Here is a 23,893-nt window from a genome sequence, read left to right as displayed (position 1 = left end):
GGATGCAGTGGTGGACTCATTCTGAACTTGGCTCAGGAAAGAAGGCTCAACCTGAAATGTGATTATGTAGCATCTTTCTACCTCATTGCTCATACAGAATAAAACTGCAGCACCCGTTATGTTTAAGTGTGAAATTTCAATTTCATGCCCAAAAGAACACAGAGGATGGGATGAAATGAGCTGATTTCTTTCTTTTTAATGAATTTATCAACTTTTTTTCTTACAGTTTTTCTTGTAATTATTCAGCATGTAATATGTCAAATACTTATGCTGGCCTGAAAAAAAACCATCCTTAATTTGAAATTTTCAAAGGAAAGAAAAACAGATGGATTTTTAAGATTTAAATTGCAATTTAAACCTGGTACACATAATGCTTATTTTATTTATAAAAAATATTATTTTGCAAATAACATCAGTAATTAAGCGTTTTTCTTTAGACCCACACTGCAACAGATAACATCTGCATTCAGGGCACTCTGCGGTCTTTTCCCATTTCAGAAGTAAATTTCTGGTGAATGTGCCCAACAGCAACTTTGATTAAAATAAATGAGAAAATCCATTTGTGATGGCACTTCAGCAACCCCCCCTCACCATGTGAGTCTGCATCCTAATGAATGGTTAGACACAGCGGCATGCTTTCTTTGGTGCATTACAGCATGGAAGCTCCATTATTCTCTCTAGACTATTTTTCTTTATAAAGTATGCATTGTAGTTTTTCCAGGGTGAAGAAAGATAACCAATTAAACAAATGACTCAGACCTTCTCTGATAATACTGATTTATGATGGGGATAATGAACTGCTTTCCCTCATTAATCAGTCACAGAAACAAAAAAGCACATTTCAACATAAACTACTGGTCTATGCAGTAGTTATGAGTTTGTTTTGTTGTGGATGAGAATAATCTGGAGACTAAATATGAAGGTATGTTTTCCATCCACTGATTTATTTTAATTGACCGCAGATACGGCCAAAGGAAAAGGACCAACAACTGCAATCAAACGCTAAATTTATTTCCCAGATGACAACCAGTGCTTTTTGGTGTTGCATGGACCTTACCTCAGTGACAGCTATTGTGACACATTATGGGGCCTCTGTATTTTATTCAAAGCTTTTTTTGGATGCCTGCCTTGTTTTCTCACACCTGCTCCTCGCCTCCTAATTAAGCTTGCAGTGCATATTAAATAGTTCATATTACTCAATGTAATGTTTTTATATTTATTGTGCATAGATTGGGCATAATACATGGTTTGGAATATGGAAGCAAGGCATTTGGGTGAGTACAAACTGACGTTAAAATGTATCCTGACAGAGGGCAGCAAAGCTCCACGTGCCTGCACAGTTTGACAGATTAACAATCACATGTCCTTACAGCTAAAATGTAAATCTGTTCCTCTAGTTATTGAAGAAGCTGGCCCACGATACAAGTTCAGTGCAGATCCATGATGCAAGTTTATTTATCTTGTGTTTGAGGAATACTTTTTTTGACAGTAGCCCGACAGAAACAAATATCGAATGTCAACAGACAATTTACCTGCATATCGACAGCCACTCAATATAACGACAATGGACCTTAAAAGCATGTAGTACATGTAGTTAAAAGGTTCACCTCTTGCATTACCATGTTCACAATTCTGATAAAGACAAAAGTAAACATTGCAAAATAGGCATGTGTTGATGTTAGTCATACTGATTTATTGTCATTTACAAAGATACAAAAGCTATTACTGTTGACTCCATTTTTTGTTAATCTTAGCTAAAAAAAAAAATGTTCCCATGATGCAGCTGCTGTGCTTGTGTATATTAATTACTCTGTTCTTCTGGGTACCCTTGATGTCACTCCAATCTTTTGATGCAACTACATTTACAGAAGAAAAAAAACTTGACTGAGAATGAAGAAGCAGGGAGCATGCAAGTGTGTGTCATCATCAAGTTTATATTTATATATTCTCATGTGAGTCACTGTCAGTTGTGGGCCAGAAAATAAATATGACACATGCGGCTGAGGTGTTTCCTGGGTCTCAAGTGTTATATCATTCTGCGGTGTGAGTCATTATGCTGTCAACGAGGAAAAGCAGCATCGTTCTCCTTCTCCTCCCACTCTGTCTCTGGGAATGATGCGAAGCTCTGAGCCGTGTTTAAGAAACACGTTACCTGCAACACAGGACAGAGCACCACATAAAGATCACAGTTCATAATCTGTGTTCCTAAATAAAGGGGTTTTACCGTCACTGAGCTGGACACTGCAAACATGTTAACTCGCCAGCCGGGAGAGAAACCTTTTTTCACTATCAAAAATGATAGTTTGTCCAACACAGTGATGAAAATTACTGACAACTAATTGAGTTTGTTAGTTTAACTGTATCGGATTAGTTTAAAGCTTGATGCAAATGCATGCTAATTAAAATACATATATTTGTTTACAAAGTTGCACACAAGTTGGGCAGTTACACAGACATTTGGATTAAATGTAAATGTTTTAAAACAAGTCAGAGACATGTCTAAACTGAAGGATGAAATAATTTCCAGATGCCTATTTGTTGTTCAACGGTAGCCAGTTATTCAGCAATCAGGTAGATTTTGGCGCGCATGTACACAGCAAGTTCATTTGAATATAACTTATAATACTGCATTATGGAATCACATACAGCAATTGTATTCATTAATTTGTTTATTCAACCAGCAATCATGCTGAGATCATACGTTATAACTCACTCTTGTTATGCCACTGGAAATGTTTAATATTGGTCTTACTAAAGACCTGTGAAGGAAAAGAGATTGTAAAATTACACCGGATCACTTTCCACCGTGTACTCAATCCTGAGAACAAGAGGCGGAGTGGCTGCAGTGGGTGAAAAAAGGCAATCCGACAGAGGTGTCTGAACTGAGGCTATTCTTGGCAGCACACAGCATGGATGTTCTACAGATAAAAGGCTGTTGTGAATGCCCACCACTCTTTCCTTTTCTTAGCAGAAAAGACTCAGTGTTGCCTTCGGTCAAAGCAGGCATTACCTTATCCTGCTCGATGCAGAAAACCCAGTCATCCATTACCCGGCTACACAGTTAAGTATGAACCTCAGGGAAAACCCAAGAAGCCGGATACAGAAAAAAGTGATTCGTCAACTGGCAATAATGTGGGAATCCAAAGTCAAGTGAATTCTGACTAAACAGCTTGGTGCATCTAGTTCGCCTCCAGAACATTAAATACTGCCACTTGAGGTACTGCATTTGTATTCATGAATCATTAACACCATTTCCATGCAAACAAGCATGAGGCCTGCTCCAACACCGAGATGTCAGTTAAGTTAGGATTATTTCAGTAAACCTAGCTTATTTAACCCCAACATAAATGTGGCTAGATGTTTTAGCTCAACCAACACTGCAATATTTCATCACCTTTGGGTTAGGGACAGATTGGGTTCAGTTACTCTACAAATAAAGATTTTCCTTCCCAGGGCAGCATCATGGGCTTGGACTGATTTAAATAACATTATATTGGCTGGGACTGCTTGATCACAGATCGATTTGTTACGTTACCTCAAGTAAAGGCTTTTCATATTAAGCCTGACATTTCTTTGCCTTATTTAAAAAGGAACCACCCACATAAGTCACTGCCCCTGGGGGCTTTATCAAATTAATCTTTTAGACTATTAACACAATGCCACCAGCATTACTAAAGGGCATTATGAAACATGCTTTATTCAAGTTCTGCTGTGATAAAAGCACATGAGGCAAAGAGCTTAAAAGAAAGCCCTGAAGTTGATTATGCGTCCAAGCACCTTAATAAATAAAAGGAAGGGAAAAAGCATCTTACACCATCTAGAGGGGCTTTTGTGGTGATATAAAAAAACATAAATGCTTTTTCTGTGACAAAAAATATGGGATTCAAAACAACATAACCGCTTACCTGCTGACTGGGCAGGGTTGATTCCTATTCCATCTGCATGGTGACCATGAAAGAAAAAACAACGCAATGTAAAGTGAAAAGACTGTCAGGCAAATGACATGAGCACAGACACGAAAAAAAAAAGACCATTTACACCAGTTTATCTATAATGATGTTGCACTAGACAAAACAAGAATGAGAGCATGCCTCAGCAGCAGGCAACTCCATCTGGAATAATAAGAAACCAGCCATTACACTGATAAAACTAAAAACTCATATTTGGCATGGCAGTCACATCTCAGCCATTTAACAGAAAACTCGTTTTGCAACATTAATGTGCCCAATTATTTCCAAAGCCCCCTAAAAGTTTCATCTTTCTATAAGAAAATACATCAGGCATACATTCTATAAACTTATCTTTCCTAATTGCCTGTCAGTACAGAGCAGAGGTAAACAAAAACATAATTAGTTCTTTTGTGGCGCCGCACGGTTTAATTGTTGGGAAACCATGAATGAGCTTACAATTTTCCTTCCAACAGCCACAAAGACCATTTACTGTAATTTGTTCTGGTGATTACTGTAGCTGTGGTTACAAGTGTTCTGGAGGAGGACGAATCCAGCTGAATAGGTTTTACATTTTACTGGCTTAGGGTATTTTAGACATGCATCTGTTGGGTATTTGATAGAAACTCTTTCTATTATTTTGCCAGACAAAATTCAAACTGCTTGAATTTAGTTAAATGTCAGCCTTCGTGTTGTAGGTAACGTAATCAAGTCAAATAATCACTTTAAGAGGTCCTTCGTTCCGCATGCTGTAGAGGCACTGAATGCAAAAGGACTTCACTATAAAAGACAAGGTATTTTTAAATATGTTCACTTGTAGTCCGTATCCTACCTCCTCTCCACCTGCTGTTGTTTCTGCCAATTGCACAATTGTTGTTTTATGTTTAATGGTGTTTAGTATTAGTGTGCTGTGTGTTTAATGTTTAATAACATCAAATGTCATGGTTGTGTTTTCATGTTTTTGAGAAGCAAAAAGACAAATTTCCACCAAGGTGGACAATAAAATCTTATACATCTTATCTATCAACTGAATTATGAAGTAATTCTAGTAGCATTATATCAAGTAAGATATGATTTTAGAATTGCAATAGCTTACAGCTGAATAGGTTTTACATTTTTAATAATTTCTGCTGTATGTAGGCTCTAATTAGCTACCTTAAAACTTTGTTTTGCAACTGCTTCACAGCAATTTCCCTCAGGATAAATAAAGTTTTATCTTATCTTACTTGTGAAGCGTCAATTATAGGCCAGTGTGTGTCAGTGGGGTCTGGGGGCCGACACAGATCAATAAAGGTCGATAAAGGTCTGCCTCTTAAGCAGAATTCGTAGCAGAAACAGAACTGTTTATACTCTGTGGATTGATGGTCAAAATTGCTGCACCCTCTGGGTGTTTAAAGTGAAAGACACACAGCAATGTTCTCCTGTGAAACCTCAGGACCTGGACTCAAAGTGCATCAATACATTTGCCATGTATTTCACATGGTGCTCATGTAATGTTACGGATAATACTTCCAATCCCCTCTTTGAGATTGTATTAAAAGTCTGGTAATGTACTGTAATGTCAAGACATGTAGTTACCATGTGCTTCAGACATACTGTAAATGTTAAGTCAATCATTTTGACTTTCAGTTGTAATACAGTACAAATATGCAAAAATGAAGGTGACAATATTTTCCCTGATCATTATGATATATCATTATCTGTTTTGAGAGCATTCACCAGCATCACACTGCAGCTCAGAGACTGTTAGAGCGCCCTCAAATCCTCACAGTTTGTTGTTGAGATGTTGAAACTCAGATGAGTTTCCAAAGATCTGTGTCAAAACACATGCTTTCTAAAGAGTGAAACTCCCTCTGAAGTAAGAACGTCCTTAATAACTGTCAAGCTGGTAAACATGTCACTTTTGCACTTGGAGTAGCTTGCTAAAGAGACAAAAATCATTAGTAGAAAGACTTTTCTACAAAAACTCACCATTTGTTATTATTGCACTAGTTGCTGATGGCACTTTGAACTGTAAAAGAAAATTAAGCAGAGAAAAATTCACAACATATAGATCAGAAATATCAGCAGCACAACATATTTTGGTTAAATAAGCAGGGACATCTTGCAAACCTAATTCCGCTTGGCCTGAGAGATAGTGTGATTACAGTTTTTTGCGATTGCTAAACGACAGTGGGCACAACTGGAGTCACATGTGCGAAACTCAAACTACAGTCCGCACTACCAACAGTCACCTGAGCTAAACAGTTCACCTGCAAAACTCATTCAAAGCAACACAACTCTTAACACGCGTCTCGAAACAGACTCAGTGCAGCCAAACACTATGCACAATCCTCACTGAGATAACACACACTGTCACTCAGAACACACTGAGAGTAAAAACACTAGCGTCAAACACCAATACAGAAATTTAACTTTTTTTACAAAAAAAAAAAGTTTTCTTTACAGTTTGAACAATTTGAGTGACTTGACACTACTCAACAGTTTATTTAAGGAAAAAATATAGATTGTATAGCCTACCAATTTTTACATAAGGTAAACAAGAATGAATGAAAATCAGCAGTTTTCTTCAATATAGTATTTTGTCTCTAGTAATTTATGGAATTACTGGGGGAAAAAAAACTAAAAAAGGTACATACGTAACAGTACCAAAGAATAGTGTGACTAATCCTGCCTCTCTCCAGCATCATGCGCCAAGTTTTCTTCATCACATTGGATGTCTGCATCATCTCTAAATACAAATGAATGTGGTGTTTCCATTGCTTTCACCTCCATTACTTTCTGAAAAACCGTAGTAACGCAGTTTTACTATTGTAAAGATATAGTGTTTTTCACTTTTTTTTATAGCTGTGTATATAACCTCAGACATCTTACCTGGACATATTGGTATCTTTGCTCTTTTACCCGTTTCTCTCAAACAGTACAGTGTATAATTGTTTCCTTCTTATTTGGTGTTTGTATACAAAAAAAGGCTTTCTGAGCTTTCTCTGTATAAATACCATATATGTTCACTAACTAGTCTAAAACAAGACACCTGCTTAGGCTTTCAGCTAAAATTCCAATCAGCAGTGTTTGATAGGCACCAGACTGAAATCTATGCTGTTTTGAATGTGTGGTTAACAGTTTTGGCAGCAGTGTGTTAGCGTTTGAACAAAGTGCTGTAAATCTACAGTGTTGTGCACGTTGTGGTTAAAGTCATGGGATAAGTGTGTAGAGTTTTGAAAACTGTGTTCAAGCAATGAAAAATTAACTAGAGTTTGGTCCACATGAACTGCTGCTGTGCAGACTGTAGTTTGAGTTTTGCACATGTGACTCCAGTTGTGCCCACTGTCGTTTAGCAATACAAAAAACAAAAAAACTGTAAATCATCAAAAAGGAGAGCTTTATCCACTGAGTCAGCACACTGACATTCACAGACTTTGTTGGGTGACAACCTCAAAATTGTAGTTATGATGTCTTCATTCAAACTTGGCGAAAAAAGCAGGAAGAAAATGCTGTGTAGTGTGATTTGTTTTCTGTCTTTTGTTTGCCAATGTTTATGCCACACACACACACACACACACACACACACACACACACACACACACACACACACACACACACACACACACACACACACACACACACACACACACACACACACACACACACACACACACACACACACACACACACACGAGCCTGAGGGAAAGATAGCAACGCTTGAATTTCTGGAAGAAAATCACTCAGCATGGTCACACAATACATGTCCAGCTTCAGTGTGTGACAGAAGAGGATGTGAGCTGGTGAGGTGTGCAGTGAAAGGTTAGAGGGTGCAGTCTGTCAAAGGAGATAAGGTTAGCTAAATGCTGCTCACCAAACTACTGCCAGCTAGCACTAGCAGCTCACATGAAAACTTTGTCTCATGCCCTAATTCCAGAGGAGCATGGTGAATGGCAACTGTAAAATACCACATTTTAGATCGAAATTTGGACAATCAGCTTTCTCCAAATAGGACTGTCAACTCTGGAACACATTACCAACTGAAATCTAATTAATTCCAGATACAAAATCTTTTACAACAAAGGTTAAGTATATGATTTCTCTGTGTCTCTGTCCAACTCATAAGCCACTGTTATAATGATCGCTGAAAGTAAAAGGCTAAAAATACACCCCTGATAATTACAGGTAAAAATTGGCACTGGCTAATCACTTAATTCTACTGAACAATTTGTAAGCCTTTGACAAAAAAACATTTTCCCAGACTAATTCTGTTTAAAACAGTCGGTTTGGTAATAGAAGAAAATTAACACCCAATATACCAACACATCCTCATACCTAAATGACAGAATAGGTCAACTGTTAATGACAATGACTCCCAAAACAACAGATAAGAAGTAGTACATCAGTCGGTAGCTCCAGTCCTCTGTCAGTATGCTTTCGGCCACAGTACCTGTGTGTGTTTATGGAAGTTGTAAGAAATGTAAGAAATACTTCTATCTTCAGAGGTTGCCCACTAATACATTTTAATTTTTTTCTGTTTATTTCATTTCCTGCATTTTCCTTCTAAGATTTCACCTTTTAAAGCTATAGTGCGTAGTTTCTGTCGCCCCCATGAGGAATTCTAAGTAATGACAACAACAAGGTCGGCGTGTCCACATGATACAGCCCCCCCCCCCCAGTTGCAAATAGCCAAGGAGGACACAGAGGATAAAAAAAAACATGATGACTCTTCAGAAGAGTAATTATCTTCACTCAAGACTCTACGTGGGAAAGTAGTGGTAGTTTTAATTAGCTTTGTAGCAACTCATTTGGCAATGGCTTGAATGTAACGGACGTTCATTAAGATCAAAAAGTTACGCACTAAAGCTTTAAGTTTATGTTGAGTCTTGTTGTGAATGTATATTAAATCTGCAAACAATGCAATGGCACCGTTTGTAAATTGTCTCAAACATTAACATATACACCATATCTCTATATTTATCTACATGATGTTAAAGTGATGGTTCGGAGTAATTCACCCTAGGGTCCTTTGCATCATGACCTCGAGCCAAACACCCCCCCCCAGAAGCTTTTTTCACCTGGGTCGAACATTGGGAGAGTTAGCTAGAGTAGCGTTATCAGCTGAATGGCTTAGCGCGAAGCTGCGGACCCCGTTTGTATCTCAGTAAATTACCCCATTAATAATGCCCAGAAATGATACCAAACGTCTACAAGTAATACAAATAGGTTATGCTCTCATAAAACGATGGATTGGAAAGTTTGTAGAATTACACCAGAAGTTTATGAACACTTGCCTGCTCTCTTCAGCTCTCGGTTGCTGCTGCTGCTACCTGCAGTTAGACGAGTGCTTAGGGCCGCTCTACAAATTACTACACGAAAAGAGTTACAACAAAAATATTTATTAATTCAATGATTAAATAAGGTAATGTCTCCAAACTTACCTCAATTATTACTTGTCTCCTGCTAGTTATACTACAGCACTTACTTAAAAAAAAAAGTTAAATTAATAAATATTTGTGTTGCATCTCTTTTCGGTGTTACAGCTTACAGCAGCAACAACAGCAGAGAGCAGAAGCCAGCAGGCAAGTGTTATTTACATAAACTTCTGGTGTACTTACAAACTTTCCAATCCATCGTTTTATGCGAGCATAACCTATTTGTACTACTTGTAGCGCGCTTGGTATCATTAGAATATATATGGAAAGTGGCCAGTTTCCTAGCGTAACCTATTCAGCTGATAACGCTTTACTACGCTAACTCTCCCAATGACGACCCAGGTGAAGAAAAGCTTTGGGGGTGTTTGGCTCGAGGTCATGGTGCAACAAGGTGAACTCTCAATTTCATCACTTTAAACTAAATGCAATTCATGCAGTGCAGTCCCGCATGAAAAGGATATCAAAGATGTGAACTATCCTAATGTCTAGTTTACGTCTCACTCCCTGTTACTGATTACATATTTATAGTATAGTATAGTAAGCTTACCTCCTCAGCTGCAAACTTCAAAACTGCTGTGAATGGTGTGCTGTCTGGGACACTTAGTCTGTAACAAAACAATGCATTGAACAGGATTTTAAATATCATCTCTCAACCTATTGGCCTGAGCTTCGATCAACAAGTGCCTGGGCTGCTTTAGAGTTGTAGAGAAAGTCACTTTCAAAACAAATCACAAGGTTAGAGATGCATCACCAAGTAAGGTAATGCCGAAGGAGCTGAGGTGGTGCAGGGCAAAATCAATTGACATATTCAGTACAGCAGCAAGTAGCCAAGAGAGAAGCAAAGCATACTGTAGCCTGCAACTTTATAGTCGCATTATAAGTGAGAGTGAAAGCTGGTCACATTACCAAGACCACCATGTTGCCTTAACTGAGAGTGGGTGATAACTTGTTTGAATGTGACTGGTGATTATAAAGATAAGCTAATGGTGTGCTCAAGTTCAGTCCTCTGCCAGAATTAATACGATGCCTCATTTACCATCTTTATTATCCCTCTATTCATGCTAAGACTTTATCAGCTGCAGCGAGACATCGTCTGACCTCATTAGAGAATCGTCTCCCTGTCTGCATGGCCTTAGTTTATTTGCCACTACTTATTTCCAAGTACTCAAGTCAGAAAATTCAATGTGAAGCTCTGTTGGGAAATTTGACCATGCATTATGTTGCAAAAAATGGCTGTGGGGAAAAACACATTCAAAAGTTTAGTTGACATTTTGTGCCTGTTTTTTTTTCAATATCAGTTTGACCTATGGCACATATGCTGTTTTTCTCATTCCAGCACTATCTTTAACATGCAAAGGACAAAGATAGAAATGAAAGGGATCCAAAAAAAGTAAGAAAAAAAAATATAAACAGAAAATCATACCCCTCTATAGTAGTGTTGTGGCTTTAGTCTAATTCACACTGACGCCTGGGCACTTGTTATAATCAAAAGAAGAACGAGTGCGGCAGAAGTAGTTTAGTCGGCGCAAACAATGGCAAACCTCACAGAAAGAATTATTCAACCTGCTCCATCCTCGTTGAAGGCGAGAGTTTGGGAACATTTCGGCTTTTATAACCTTGAGGGGAAGACAGAACTTGATAGGAATCATGCTATATGCAGGCTTTGCAAAGCTTAAGTTAAGTATTTTGGAAACACCACAAACTTGAGAACTCACATGGTACGCCATCACCCAGTGATTAACATTACAGACGTGGACGAACAACAACAACCTAAAGTACCTAACATGCCAGTCAACCAACACACTCTGCTCTAAACTCCCACCAAACTCTGAACAAAAAGCTCTTTTTATTTAACAGTTTTATTTTATACTTGAATTAAATGTATTTGAAAGCTGGCCATAGTTTGGCACTTTGCAGTTTTTAGTTGCAAAAGTTTTTATTTTTGTATGAAGACCTATAAAGTAATATCAAACTACATTTAATTTGTTGTTTCTTTTCTTTTAAACTGTATGTCTGCTGCAATCACATGGAAAAGTAACTACATACAGATCAAAATAGAGCTGTGGATGATGCTGTATCCCTGGCGTTACATACTGCACTCCAACATCTAGAGGGCAGGGATAAGTATGTCAGGATGCTATTTGTTGATTATAGCAGTGCCTTTAATACTATTAGACCTTCCATTTTAATATCTAAGCTGTTAGACCTGGGCCTCTACAAATTTATTTGCAGTTGGATACAGGACTTTCTAACAGGCCGCCCCCAGACAGTTAGAGTTGGCACTACATACTCAGCCTCTATAGTATTAAACACTGGAGCACCACAAGGCTGCTGTCTCAGTCCTCTATTATACAGTCTGTATACCTATGATTGTATTGCTAAACATCCCACTAATAGAATCATGAAATTTGCGGACGATACTACTGTGATAGGAGTCATTGACAGCAATAATGAAATTGCCTACAGAGATGAGGTAAGCGAATAAATCATGTGGTGCCAAAGAAATAATTTGTCTCTTAATATGGGGAAAACTAAGGAGGTCATCATAGATTTTAGGAAGAACAAACCCACACATACACCTGTCTTTATTAACAACTCTCCAGTGGAAATTGTTAACACCTTTAGATTCTTAGGCATCCACATTTCAGACACCCTCACATGGTCCTTCCATATCAGCTGTGCCATTAAGAAGGCACATCAGAGGCTTTACTTTTTGCGGTGTCTTAAGAAATACGGTAGGTCTCTTAACATTCTACTGAACTTCTACCGCTGTACAATTGAGACTATACTGACAGGTAATATTGTAGTGTGGTTTGGTAGGGCTACTTCACATGACCTTAATCTACTGACAAGGGTGGTCAGGACTGCATCTAAAATCATCGGGGTTCCACTTGAATCGCTCCAACAAATTTACCGGAAACGCAGCACTAAAAGGGCACAAGGTATTATACAGGATTCCAGTCATCCTGCACACAATCTTTTCTCCCATCTTCCATCAGGGAGACGTTTTCAGAGCATCCAAACACGCACAACACGTTTTAGGGATAGTTTTTACCCCCAGGTAAAAAGGTTATTGAACGATAGCACAACAGGAAGGAGGGCTGTGGTCTGAACTTAGTCACTTATGTATATTATGTGGATATTTTATAATGTTTTTAATGCTATTATGTTTTTAAAATTGTTATTATTGATAGGTGCTGAGAGAGTGCTAAGGCACATTGTATTTCATTGCTGTGGTACTTCGTACTAATATGCATATGACAAACTTGAAACTTGAACTACATTTACATACTGTGAAGTTTTTTTGAATCAAAAATTGATTTTGAATCAAATCTTGAGCCTAAAAATTGATATTGAATCGTGACATTTTCTGAATCGTGCACCCCTAGGAATTAGCTTAGTTCCATCTCACAATTATCCTTCACCAAACAACACAATGGAAAGCAGTAATAGACAGATTACTGCAAAGCATGGTGTGACAGTTGCTTCATACTGCACAAAAAATTAGCACATAATAGGGGCTCCACTTCCTAGGATCACATACACACTGCTCTAACTAGTAGCAAATTGTAGTCAATCAAATACTTATTTGTATGCACTTCAAAGTACATTTTCTTAATTTGGCGTGACAGGATTAGAATCAATGCAATCAAAAACGTAATTTAATTTTACTTTACAGAAACTGCATAAAATCCTCCATTCAAAAATGTGTTGTTTGACCAGTATGATGTAGACTCTCTAAAATACAGTTTTCAAATGAATCTACTGAACGGGGGAACGCTTTTCTGTGCTCACATTAAATATGAGTTACATACAAACTTGATTTTGTGACATCACAAATAGTTTGGAAGCCAATGTGGTACAGTGAGCAAACAGTGACTGCAACAGTGTGCAACTTATTTTTGTGATGTAGAAACTTGAAGCTTCCAGAGCACATACATTGACAATTTACTTCACTGTGAAGTAATAGAAGTAATGTATCCAGCAGTTAATCTTTTGAAATAATATTTGTGTATTGTACAGAAGAAATACATGTAATTTTTCTCCTTCTTTCTTTTTTGGTGTGGAAAAATCTTATCCAACAGAAATTTGTATTCCAATTATTTTCATGTCTTAAAACATGCTTGTAAGTGTGATAAAAACACAGCAGACGTGGATTATGCTGCACATAGAGTGGCATGCCTGGAAATGATGGGTCTTATAAACACAGAGGATGACGGTCCACTAATTGAATTGCTGTGTGTGTTTTTACCACCAGTCAGATGCTGCTAAATGAATGTCAGCCACCAGTAATGCACTGCTCACAGCAGTCTGTCTAGGAGTGTGGCTTCACAAGGTCCACTGTACATGTAGCCAAGCCTGTCATTATTTATGTTTCTGCTCCTCCTGTCCGTCATCTCTGTTCAGTAACAACGTGATATTAATAGCATTATTATTTATTTTTTTAAAGCAATGAAGCCATAGACCAGATGGTACACAGTCAGTTCCATTTCATTCATAATACCCCTTACAAATGCTAATGCTACCAAACTAGCCGATATCAAATGTCTAACGTAGCTAAGTTAACGGAACTGTTTACTGGTGTAACGTAACGTTACCTTTTGATTTAGTATGTGAATCACAGCTTACACTAACGTTGACAGATGTTGTCTCACTGACCACGTGTTCTGTAGCTCGAGGTAAACACACCAGCTCAGGATTCCACAACAAGCTAATAATAATAAATAGTTTTTTTTAAAACCCTGAAATGTAGCTAACTGTAACGTTAAGCTGTGACTGCTGAGCTGTCAGTGTACTTACACTTTGTATGGCATCCGGGGGTCCGATGTCAGGGTGATTTTAAACGTTACTTTAGACCTAATGGAGACGATGACAAGAGCGTTATTAGCACCGTAATTTTGGCTAACGAACATGAAATGTATTCAGGGAAAAATAACACAAAAAAGGGGAGAAACTCACATTTTTTTGGACGAGTCGACTCCGTCTACGATCTGTTTATACACACCCGGAAGTCAGAAGGACCCATACACGTCATCCATTTAGTTACATTTTTTGACACATATCTGTGTAGGTTTAGTCTTTTCAGGAGTATCTTAGTATTTTTTCAAATAACTGAATTTCTGCACGAAAGGTCGTGTATTATTATCAAAAAATGAAGGTATCATTGGTGCTATTAACTGTCAGGCATTCACACCAAACGACTAACGTTTGCCGTAAATGACAATAGAAGGCGCACATCCATGGAGAACATCCATGAGGCGCACTGACATTTTTGGGTGCCTGTTCTACTCCTCTCTCAGGTATAATTAAAGTATCCTTTTTTAGTGTACGCAGCAGAATTACAAGAGCCTGTTACACAGTATTACTCTCAGTCACAGTGCATACACTCGTACACATGTGAGCTTTCAGTGCTGGGTCTTTCCCAGAAATAAGTGAAAATGCAGAGGAAGATGTGGTGCTGGAAAAAAGAGCAAAGGAAGACAACCCTTATGTTGGCAAATGTGGAGGTCTGTGGCGTCAGCTAATGGGAAAATATATCTTGTAGAATCGTTTGCAAGTAAATTATTTTTATAGATATGTATTAGGTCTAGACATTGAATATATCAAAATTAAGCAATATCCATATTAATAACATATATTTTATGTTTTACAATTGACATGAAAACAGTGACTTAATTCAGCATATTCAGAACACAGTAGAACATTTTAATTTTCAGTTTCTTGCCTGATCTGATTCTCCTTGATCATAGAGAGAATTACAATATCAGGAAGAGATTCCATACATAAACAGGTTTTTCAGACTGTCTGAATCCATCATTGTGGCAAAGAAGAGATATTTGCTTTGAAGCATAAAGGCTAGACAAAAGTAGGACAGTTGTCCATCATCCCTTTTGGAGGAGGCATGAGAGTGCATTTAAAATGCAAAATATAACGACTGCAGTCAGTGCATTGAGCAGCCTCCGCTGAAAGAGCTTATTAACATACCAGAAGCAGGTTCTATGGGTAGAGAGAGAGAGAGAAATGCCAATTACCTGCAGAAGCATAACGGTAATCAATGCGAATATGAGCATGTGCACACACATGCTAACAAACAGGCGTGCACATAACGTGTAGGTGTATAGTACATCCATAAAACGTGCATTTGTACATGCAACAGCCATCTTTTTGCTGGCCAAAAAGGTCTGTCACTGATGAACCATCTGTATTATTTCTCACTGCATCAACAGAAATTTTGAGATAATCAAATACTCTCACCCACAGGGAAAGGGTAGAGGCATCATGATGACCCAGTAAGAAAAAAACAAAGCAACATTGGTAAGTAGCGCACAGTGTGTAAATTACATTCAGTGTCTACAGCCATTGTTGGAGAACTCTGTGACTTACAAACACATATTCTCTATTTATATATAGGACATTCTGTTGCTACAAATACTCTGCAACACCCCCTCAGTAATCCTTTTGAGTTCCAAGTTCTTAGATTTATGTGTGCCTCTTTTGATTCAGCGGTTTTATGTTCCTGTGTTATGTATTTCTACTAGTCACATATTATCAGCCAGCATGCATGGCTCATGTACACCATTTTGAAAACTGTGTAGTTGACCTGAGAGATACAATGTAGATATCTGAAAAGCCTGAACTTTTCTCACACTCATTTCCTGACCTAACCTCTCTCCACACCGACGACGGCCCACTTGCTAAGCTGTATATTGCCAGCTTTTATTGGTTTATAATAGACATTTGGTTCCTTAATTGTCCTTTAGTTAAAGTATAGATCCAGCAAAGTGTGCTGCTCCATTCAAAGATGTAGTTCATAATTAATGCCTGAATAAGCAGCCCCTAACCTCTTAGCACCCTGCTATTTTGAATATTTTGAATAGCAGGGACTTAAGACTAGATTTAAAGCCCGGGCTTAGCTTATCAACAGTACCAGAAACACTGGAGCAAAGGGTCACTACGAGGGCAATATCTAAAAATAGTGTATATATAAGATGAAAATCAAGTATTAGAATTAACTTAACACTATAAAGTTGTCTCTGTCATTGCTTCTTTCCCCTGGCTTGCCTAATGGCCCGTAGCATTTACATCCCATACCATATTTTGTGTTGACTAAACATAAACCTACATAAGGTCTATTATACTTTGTGTTATGCTGTTACAAGCTAATGAATGTGCAGCAAATAATGTGATAATGAATGTCACTACAATATGCTTACTGTTACTGAAGACATGGCTCCAGTCTGTACTGATCTAGTACAGTAGATATTATTAATAAATCTGACACTATACCTCATTCTCCTCTCTGTTCCTCATGCTGACTTGGTCTTTGTGGTTAAACTGACAGCTCTCAAAAAATCTCTCCACAAATAATTATTCATAGTTATAAAAATGTACCATAATGTTTTTCACAGATGTCAGTTTCCATCAATGAAAAGCTTACAGTTATTGTAAAACTGAAATACTTTACATGTTGTTATTCTATTGTCCGGCTTATGTAACCATACAGATTATCTTCTCATAGTTGTCATAATGCCAGTGTTCTTTTTTAAAAAGACTTTATGCATTTGTATTATCTGGTTGACTTAACACTAACAAACAGCTAATCCTCTAAAGGGTCAAGATGCCACTTTTGCTTGTTGCACCACTGAGTCTCTAAATCAAGTTCTGTGTTTAGCTGAATATGTATAAGTAATGACCCTAATCTAAAACTGTCAATACAGAAAATTGGCAAGTTTGGCAAAAAATTCTTGGTCATTTTCTTGGCGGTGTGTATTTATTCTTTGATCGGATATTGTTTGACAAAATGATAGTTTTGTTAGTTATGTGCTGTATTCTATTTAAAGGTGCTCTAAGCGATGTGAGGCGTTTTTTAGGCTACAACATTTTTTGTCACATACAGCAAACATCTCCTCGCTATCTGCTAGCTGCCTGTCCACTGAAAACACTAGACAGCCCAGGCTTCACAAACGGCAACAAAAACAAACTGCCAACCTGCACCACTAAACATAACAAACAGTGTTCCAGCCAATAATCGACAACAAGGATTTGGGGATGGGGGTTGGGGTTGGGTAAAGGTAAAGGTAAAGGTAAAGGTAAAGGTACTTTATTGTCACATACATGTAGCGAAATTCATTCTCTGCATTTAACCCATCCCTCAAGGGAGCAGTGGGCAGCCAATCACAGCGCCGGGGACCAACTCCAGATCTGAGCCAGTGCCTTGATCAAGGGCACTGACTGAAGAACCTAGTACATGTTTTTGATTTTTGACTATTGATTAGTTAGTGCGCAGAAGGGCGGGGGAGGGGACGGAATGAGGAGGAGGGAGGGGTGAGCTAGCCTCGTTTTGTTTGACAATTCTTCGAACGTCAACAAGAAGTAACATCACCCAACATCGCTTAGAGCACCTTTAAGGAGAGATGTCATACAACTCGGGAGCGAGCCTATGTTCCCACAGCCCTAATGAAATGTTCCCACATTTCTAAGATTTTTTTTCAAAATTAGGCCCTATGTTCCCACAGTTCCACATTTCTAAGATTTGTTTCTCCAAAATTAGGCCCTATGTTCCCACATTTCCTTTTTTCATAAATTTGTATCAGATTTTATCCCCCTTTCTCCCAATTTGGTAGCCAATTACACCCAACCTATTATCCAGTAGCAATGGACTACAGAGGGAATGTAACCCTAACCCTTACATCGGGCCTAATTTTAAGAAAAATCTTAGAAATGTGGGAACATAGGGGCGGCCTCTAGCTCACCCAGTAAGAGTGTTCGCCCCATGTTGGCTAAGTCCTGCAGTGGGGCAGGGTTCGAATTCAACCTGCTGCCCTTTGCTGTGTGTCATTCCCCATCTCTATCCCCCTTTCATATCTATCCAGTGTCTAATAAAGGGAAAAGCCCCAAAAAATAATGTTAAGAAATGTGGGAACATAGAGCTGTGGGAACATAGGGCCTATTTTTCAGTGAAAAAAAAGAAATGTGGGAACATAGGGCTGTGGGACCATTGGTCTGTGGGAACATAGGGCTGACCCCATACAACTCTACAGCTTTGGTTTATTTTTGTAGAAAACAGGTTTGTTGGTAACCAAAAGGTATCACACTGGTATATCAGCACCGATAATTGGGCATAAAACCTTCTCAAACAATAATCATTCATACTAAACCGGTAACCTTACCGAAAGGTTGGTCTGTAATTTATTATCAAAAATGTTGATGAATAATCATCTGTGAAAACTATTGCAAAGAGACCTTAGGAGACAAACCCCCTGTGTCACTCTTCTAATATTTACTTATTTTACATAATCCCCAGCATCCTGAGTTTAATTAATTTTGATCTGAGGAATAAGTTGCCTGGGCTGTGTTAACATGGAGAGAGCATGATAAGCAAAGTACCAAAGCTTTTCCAATGACACAGTTACATGGCATGCTGTTTGTATACAGTGAATAACTCCCAGATATTCCACACTGCTCCACTGTCTCTTGCTGCTATTAATATTATTGATAGGTCTATTTAACCTTCCTGTTGTTAATGCATTCCCCAAATGCTCTTCAGGAGACAAGTCGTTTTCCTGGTGGCACACTGAGCCCAAACTAAATGAATCATAGATGCAAGTGAGAGGCCAAATGTAAACAGTGCATCATTAAAGCACACACACACACACACACACACACACACACACACACACACACACACACACACACACGCACACACACACACACACACACACACACACACACAGTTACCAAAATCTAATGATGCATGACATAATAATTTAGTTAGGTGTATGCACTGTGGGTTTAGGAAATGAAAAGCAACTGGGGAAAAACATGTTTTTATCTATTTCATATATTCGTTCAAACTCCATTTTACATCACTATTGTGCTGTATTCCCCTTGATGGCTAACAATTCTTCTTTGTAAAAAAAGGTATATCTTATCTCTCAGCATGACCCTACCTCTCACACACAGCGCATATTTATAACCTGCAGTCAACTGCATATCAATTCTACCGACAAGACCGGTGCTCACGTAGCGGGCAAGCAAAAGGGTTGTCAATGTGATATCAAGATAAAAGCAAATTAAAGGGCAACAGCCAAGAGCGGACAAGCCTTCATTTTAATTACATGCTTCATTCCGAATGGATCGGATGTTGCAAGGAAGATCTCCCCACTGGTTCGGAAAAGATGAACGAATAGCCAAAATAACGAAAAGATTGATGGAGAACAATGTAAAGCTTATGCAGTGTAAACTGAAGATAAGTGTTAGGAGAGAGGACAGGAAAGAGAAGAAGCAGAAGGCAGCAGTCGGGTATCAAGAAGGGTGGAGAGGTTGTGTGGTGTGTGTGTGTGTGTGTGTGTGTGTGTGTGTGTGTGTGTGTGTGTGTGTGTGTGGTCCTGATGAAGAATCAACATGTCACCAGGATGATAATTAGCAGCATCCTCCATTTCTGCCTCACCGCTTTATTTCTATATAATATGAAAAAAGGTGTTAAAGTAAAAAATACATGTTGTGCATTCTACTATGATTTTGTACCATACTTTACCATACAGTATGACAGAGTGAAATGTCTTCACATAGAATAATATTGTATGAAAATGTACAGAAATGCCCTTAATTATGTAACACAAGTTACTCAAACATTGTGTGTTTTTTTCTTGCTTTATCCCACACCACCATCATCTTTCTCTCTCCCTTTTGTCAGTGTCTTTTTAAGTTTCCTCACTGATGCGCTGCAACGGCTTTCCAAATTTAGCACCCCTCTCCTCTCCTGTCTCCGTTCATCTTCACAATTCTGAATCCAATTTGTCATTTACCGTCTTTCTGTCACCCTTGTCCTTCCTTAAAGATTGGAATCGAATGTGCTGCTGACAGTTAAAACAGCTTTCCATCGCAGTCGAGCTTAATAGCATTAAGGTGGCTTTACCTGTGGTTTCCTTCTCCTCAAATTCTCCAAAGGCTAACCAAAAGTAACAACAATTACAGATAAGACCATTATATGTGGCGGATAGTTCTCAGAGAAACAGTGGCAACTCACAAACTGATCATCATTACCAACCGTTTAAACCATAAACTCCTCCAATATTAGACTTTTGTGCACCTGCCTAACCCCCAAGAGTATGTGCATAGATAATGGGTATGTGTGTGTGTGTGTGTGTGTGTTTGTGTAAGCGTGAACAGTGCATCTATTTGTGCCTCAGCTGCCTACACAGATGATGAGGCCTAAAGCACTAATTAGAGCGCCTATAGTTACTGCTCATTCCCCTTTTTCTGGCATCACTCACGCACTTTCAGACATTAAAAAACTATATTTAGATGAGGTAAATCTGTTTCTGCAAGAAAACGGTGTACCACAACCAGTGGGGACAGCACGATTGGCATCTGTAACAAGGTAAATAGGTATTTTGCAGCCAAAGCTGAAAAAACGTTTTCACTTTATTCACTGGATTTTTGAAAGACCTCCATAAGCCTAGCCTATAAGGGTTGCATAATTCCGCCTAGACGAACATTCATTTTATGTTAAAAGAAGAAGCACCAGTGTTTTTGTTCTTACCTGACTCATCAGATTAATTAGAGAGTGAATAGCCTTTGTGAAATCAATACTAACCTGCTAAGTGTGTATCATTTGTTATGCTGCAAGGAGCGTATTTTTCTCACAAGTTTTGTTTGAGACAGCTCCGTCTGATCAGGGAAAACTAAGTTCTGTATGGTTTAGTTGCCACAGTAACAAAACATGCCAAATATTCTCTATAAAATAACTTTTAATAACACAACTGACTTTAGAACTAAAAGAAAAGTGCAGTCTCCTCTGCAGGATTTCAGTGGCAGTTTAAAGTGAAAATAGATTAACAGCTTACCTTCCTTAATAAATCTCCCTCTGTTTTAATCACAATGATTTCAATAAAGCTTGACTGATGGAGCATTACTGGAAATATATTACTACAAGCTACAAAAGGCTGGCACTCAGCCAAAAAACAAAACATAAAAGATAAACAAACACACAAGCAGACAAAAAACTGTAAATATCAGTATGGATTATTATTCTAATAATTGTTTATTCTCAATTGTAATTACATTTATCTACATAGACTACATTAATCATGTATCAGCTCACTGCATAGAATCATAGGCCTACAGAGAAATGATATTCAGATTGTGTGCTCATTCCCAGTCCAGTTTTTATGGTGATGGACTGGTGACTCCATTTTATGGCTAAGTAGCTGTGTTTAGCTCTAATCGGTCTCTGGCACTAACATCTCTCATCCTCTGCCATATAAACAGCCAGTCATTGCAGATGGTCAATGTCCTCACACACTCCAAATATCTCTTACACACACACACACACACACACACACACACACACACACACACACACACACACACACACACACACACACACACACACACACACACACACACACACACACGTGACTGAAAACAGAATGTGTTTTACCACTCATTAGCTTGAAAAATTATTTCCATGTTGCTGTCATGCTTATAATTAATTTCATGGATGTCGTTCTTATTACATGGCCATGGCACTTGAATGGCCTTAAAATGAAATGCTGATGCAGCCTACTGTCTATTATATGTTTTCATTGCTGTATATTATTTCCCATGGCCCTCTCTTTCAATATGTGCTGTGATGCCATGTGGTTTAGTAATATGTTTCTCCACCAATGCAACCAAGGCAATTTACTGCACATTCATCGTATTTGACACATAAAGTTGTAGACACTATGCACCAAATTGTTAGAGGGGGGGGGGAGACTTGTCAGAGCCTATCATCGGACGATACTTGACAGTTAACATGTGGTAGAGCTTCAGATTTTCAGGTGAGGTTGGAGCCCTGTCAGAGATAGTTTAATGCTGTACATACTCATCTTTATGCCTCGTCTTCCAACAGGTTATTTGCTTTATTGGTAATTCAGCATTGAAAAAGGCAGGGTCAAGCACGCGTAAGTGTATATCAAAATTGTGGTGCAAATTATTACTAAAATTGACACAAAGCACCTAAAGTGCATCAAGCTATGAACAGTTCCAGGCTGTACGTCACTGTTAGACAAATTAAAACCAGTTTACATGTATAGCTGACGCTGGTATCCAGAGATAGCTCATTGAGTGCATGCAATATCAGAAATGTTGAAAAGAAACACTTTGAAATAGCACTGGGCAAGGTAACACTTCAGAATAATATACAATAAGGTGTACAATGCCTGAGTGGTTACCAAGGAATGAGTTAAAAGCAAATCAGAAACACATTTATCAGCTGAGTAAAGAAAAGGGATTTAATAGCATTAAGGTGGCTTTACCTGTGGTTTCTTTCTCCTCAAATTCTCCAAAGATATAGATGTTATTCAGTGGAAGAGGAGGATGTTGCATGGAGATACATTTTTCTGTGTACTTAAGAAACAGATAAAGGTCAGTCTTACTGTCCTAACAGTGGTACACCAGGAGCAAAGCACTGATGTAATTGGTGTGCAAGCTTTCAGCTGTCGTGTAAACTATTTAACATAACATAATATGGTAGATTCATTTTTTTCAGTGTAGTTCCATGCAACCTCAATGGGATGAGATGTGTTTATTTTTTGATGAGACACTGGAAATATGTATCAGAATCAGAATCAGCTTTATTGGCCAGGTTTGCGCAAACAAACAAGGAATTTGACTCTGGTTAATCTTTGCTCTCAAAGTACAACACTCACTTAACATATAAGAATAAAACCAGAAAGGACAGTAAGAAATATAAAAAAATACTGTTAAGTATGCAGGATAACAATACAATAGAATTTACAAATTTACAAAAAATATACAATAACAATTTGTGTAGCTGCAGCTACTTCCTTTTTTTAAGTGCATTTCCACAGATAACAGTTAGATAAATAATAGCTCTTGTTTATTTTATTCATAAACCACATAAAACCTTACTAAAGGAGGGTTAAAGTTGAAATGTAGTTTGTTCTACAAATAACTTCCCAATACTGATCCTCTAAACCACAGTTCCTTCTTAATTAAACATTAAGAGTCATGTTTCTAGTTCAGCTTGTCAACGTGATTACCAATTCAATTTTAACATAAATCAGTTTTCGTGCTTAGCACATGTTTTGTGAATACCAAGGCATTTAATGCAGGAAAGGAATGATAAGATACTTATGCTAAAACCTTACCATAGTAGAAAGAGATGGCAAGATAATGAAATGCAATTCTGAAGCTGGTGGAGATCAGCCTTGTGTTTTTGGCACCAGGGTGTCAGCACAGAGTGTACCCAGGGCCTCCTTCAGCAATCAGAGGCTTAATGGATGACTGGCCTGGGAAACTGCAGGGGCCCGTTTCAGGAAGGAGGTTTAACAAACTGAGTCTAACCCTGATCTATGAGTTGATTTACCCTGAGGTGGGAAACTCTGAGTTTTCGGTTCCAGAACAGCTGATTTGAGTTGATTCAATCAACTCAGAGTAGGTTCACTCAGAGTTAAGTGCGTGCACCTCCGCTATAAAAAAAACCTAACCCTATAAAAAGGTAGCATGAATGGCGCAATG

At 38.2% G+C, this 23,893-nt stretch overlaps 1 protein-coding gene across 1 annotated transcript; it reads right to left on the bottom strand.

Moving 5' to 3' along the window:
• Positions 1–1,422: 1,422 nt before the first annotated feature.
• Positions 1,423–14,455, bottom strand: ufm1 (ubiquitin-fold modifier 1). Its single transcript, XM_039778544.1, has 6 exons — positions 14,324–14,455; positions 14,165–14,221; positions 9,912–9,969; positions 5,919–5,958; positions 3,906–3,938; positions 1,423–2,152 (listed from the first exon to the last, which is right to left on the bottom strand). Coding segments are annotated over exons 1-6 (291 nt in total). The 5' UTR covers positions 14,326–14,455; the 3' UTR covers positions 1,423–2,051.
• Between the last annotated feature and the right edge of the window lie 9,438 nt (positions 14,456–23,893).

This window comes from Perca fluviatilis, chromosome 16, assembly GCF_010015445.1.
Source record: "Perca fluviatilis chromosome 16, GENO_Pfluv_1.0, whole genome shotgun sequence".
Taxonomy (NCBI): Eukaryota; Metazoa; Chordata; class Actinopteri; order Perciformes; family Percidae; genus Perca; species Perca fluviatilis.
Note: the sequence above shows the minus strand (reverse complement) of the source record. Positions and strands in the feature narration are given on the sequence as shown.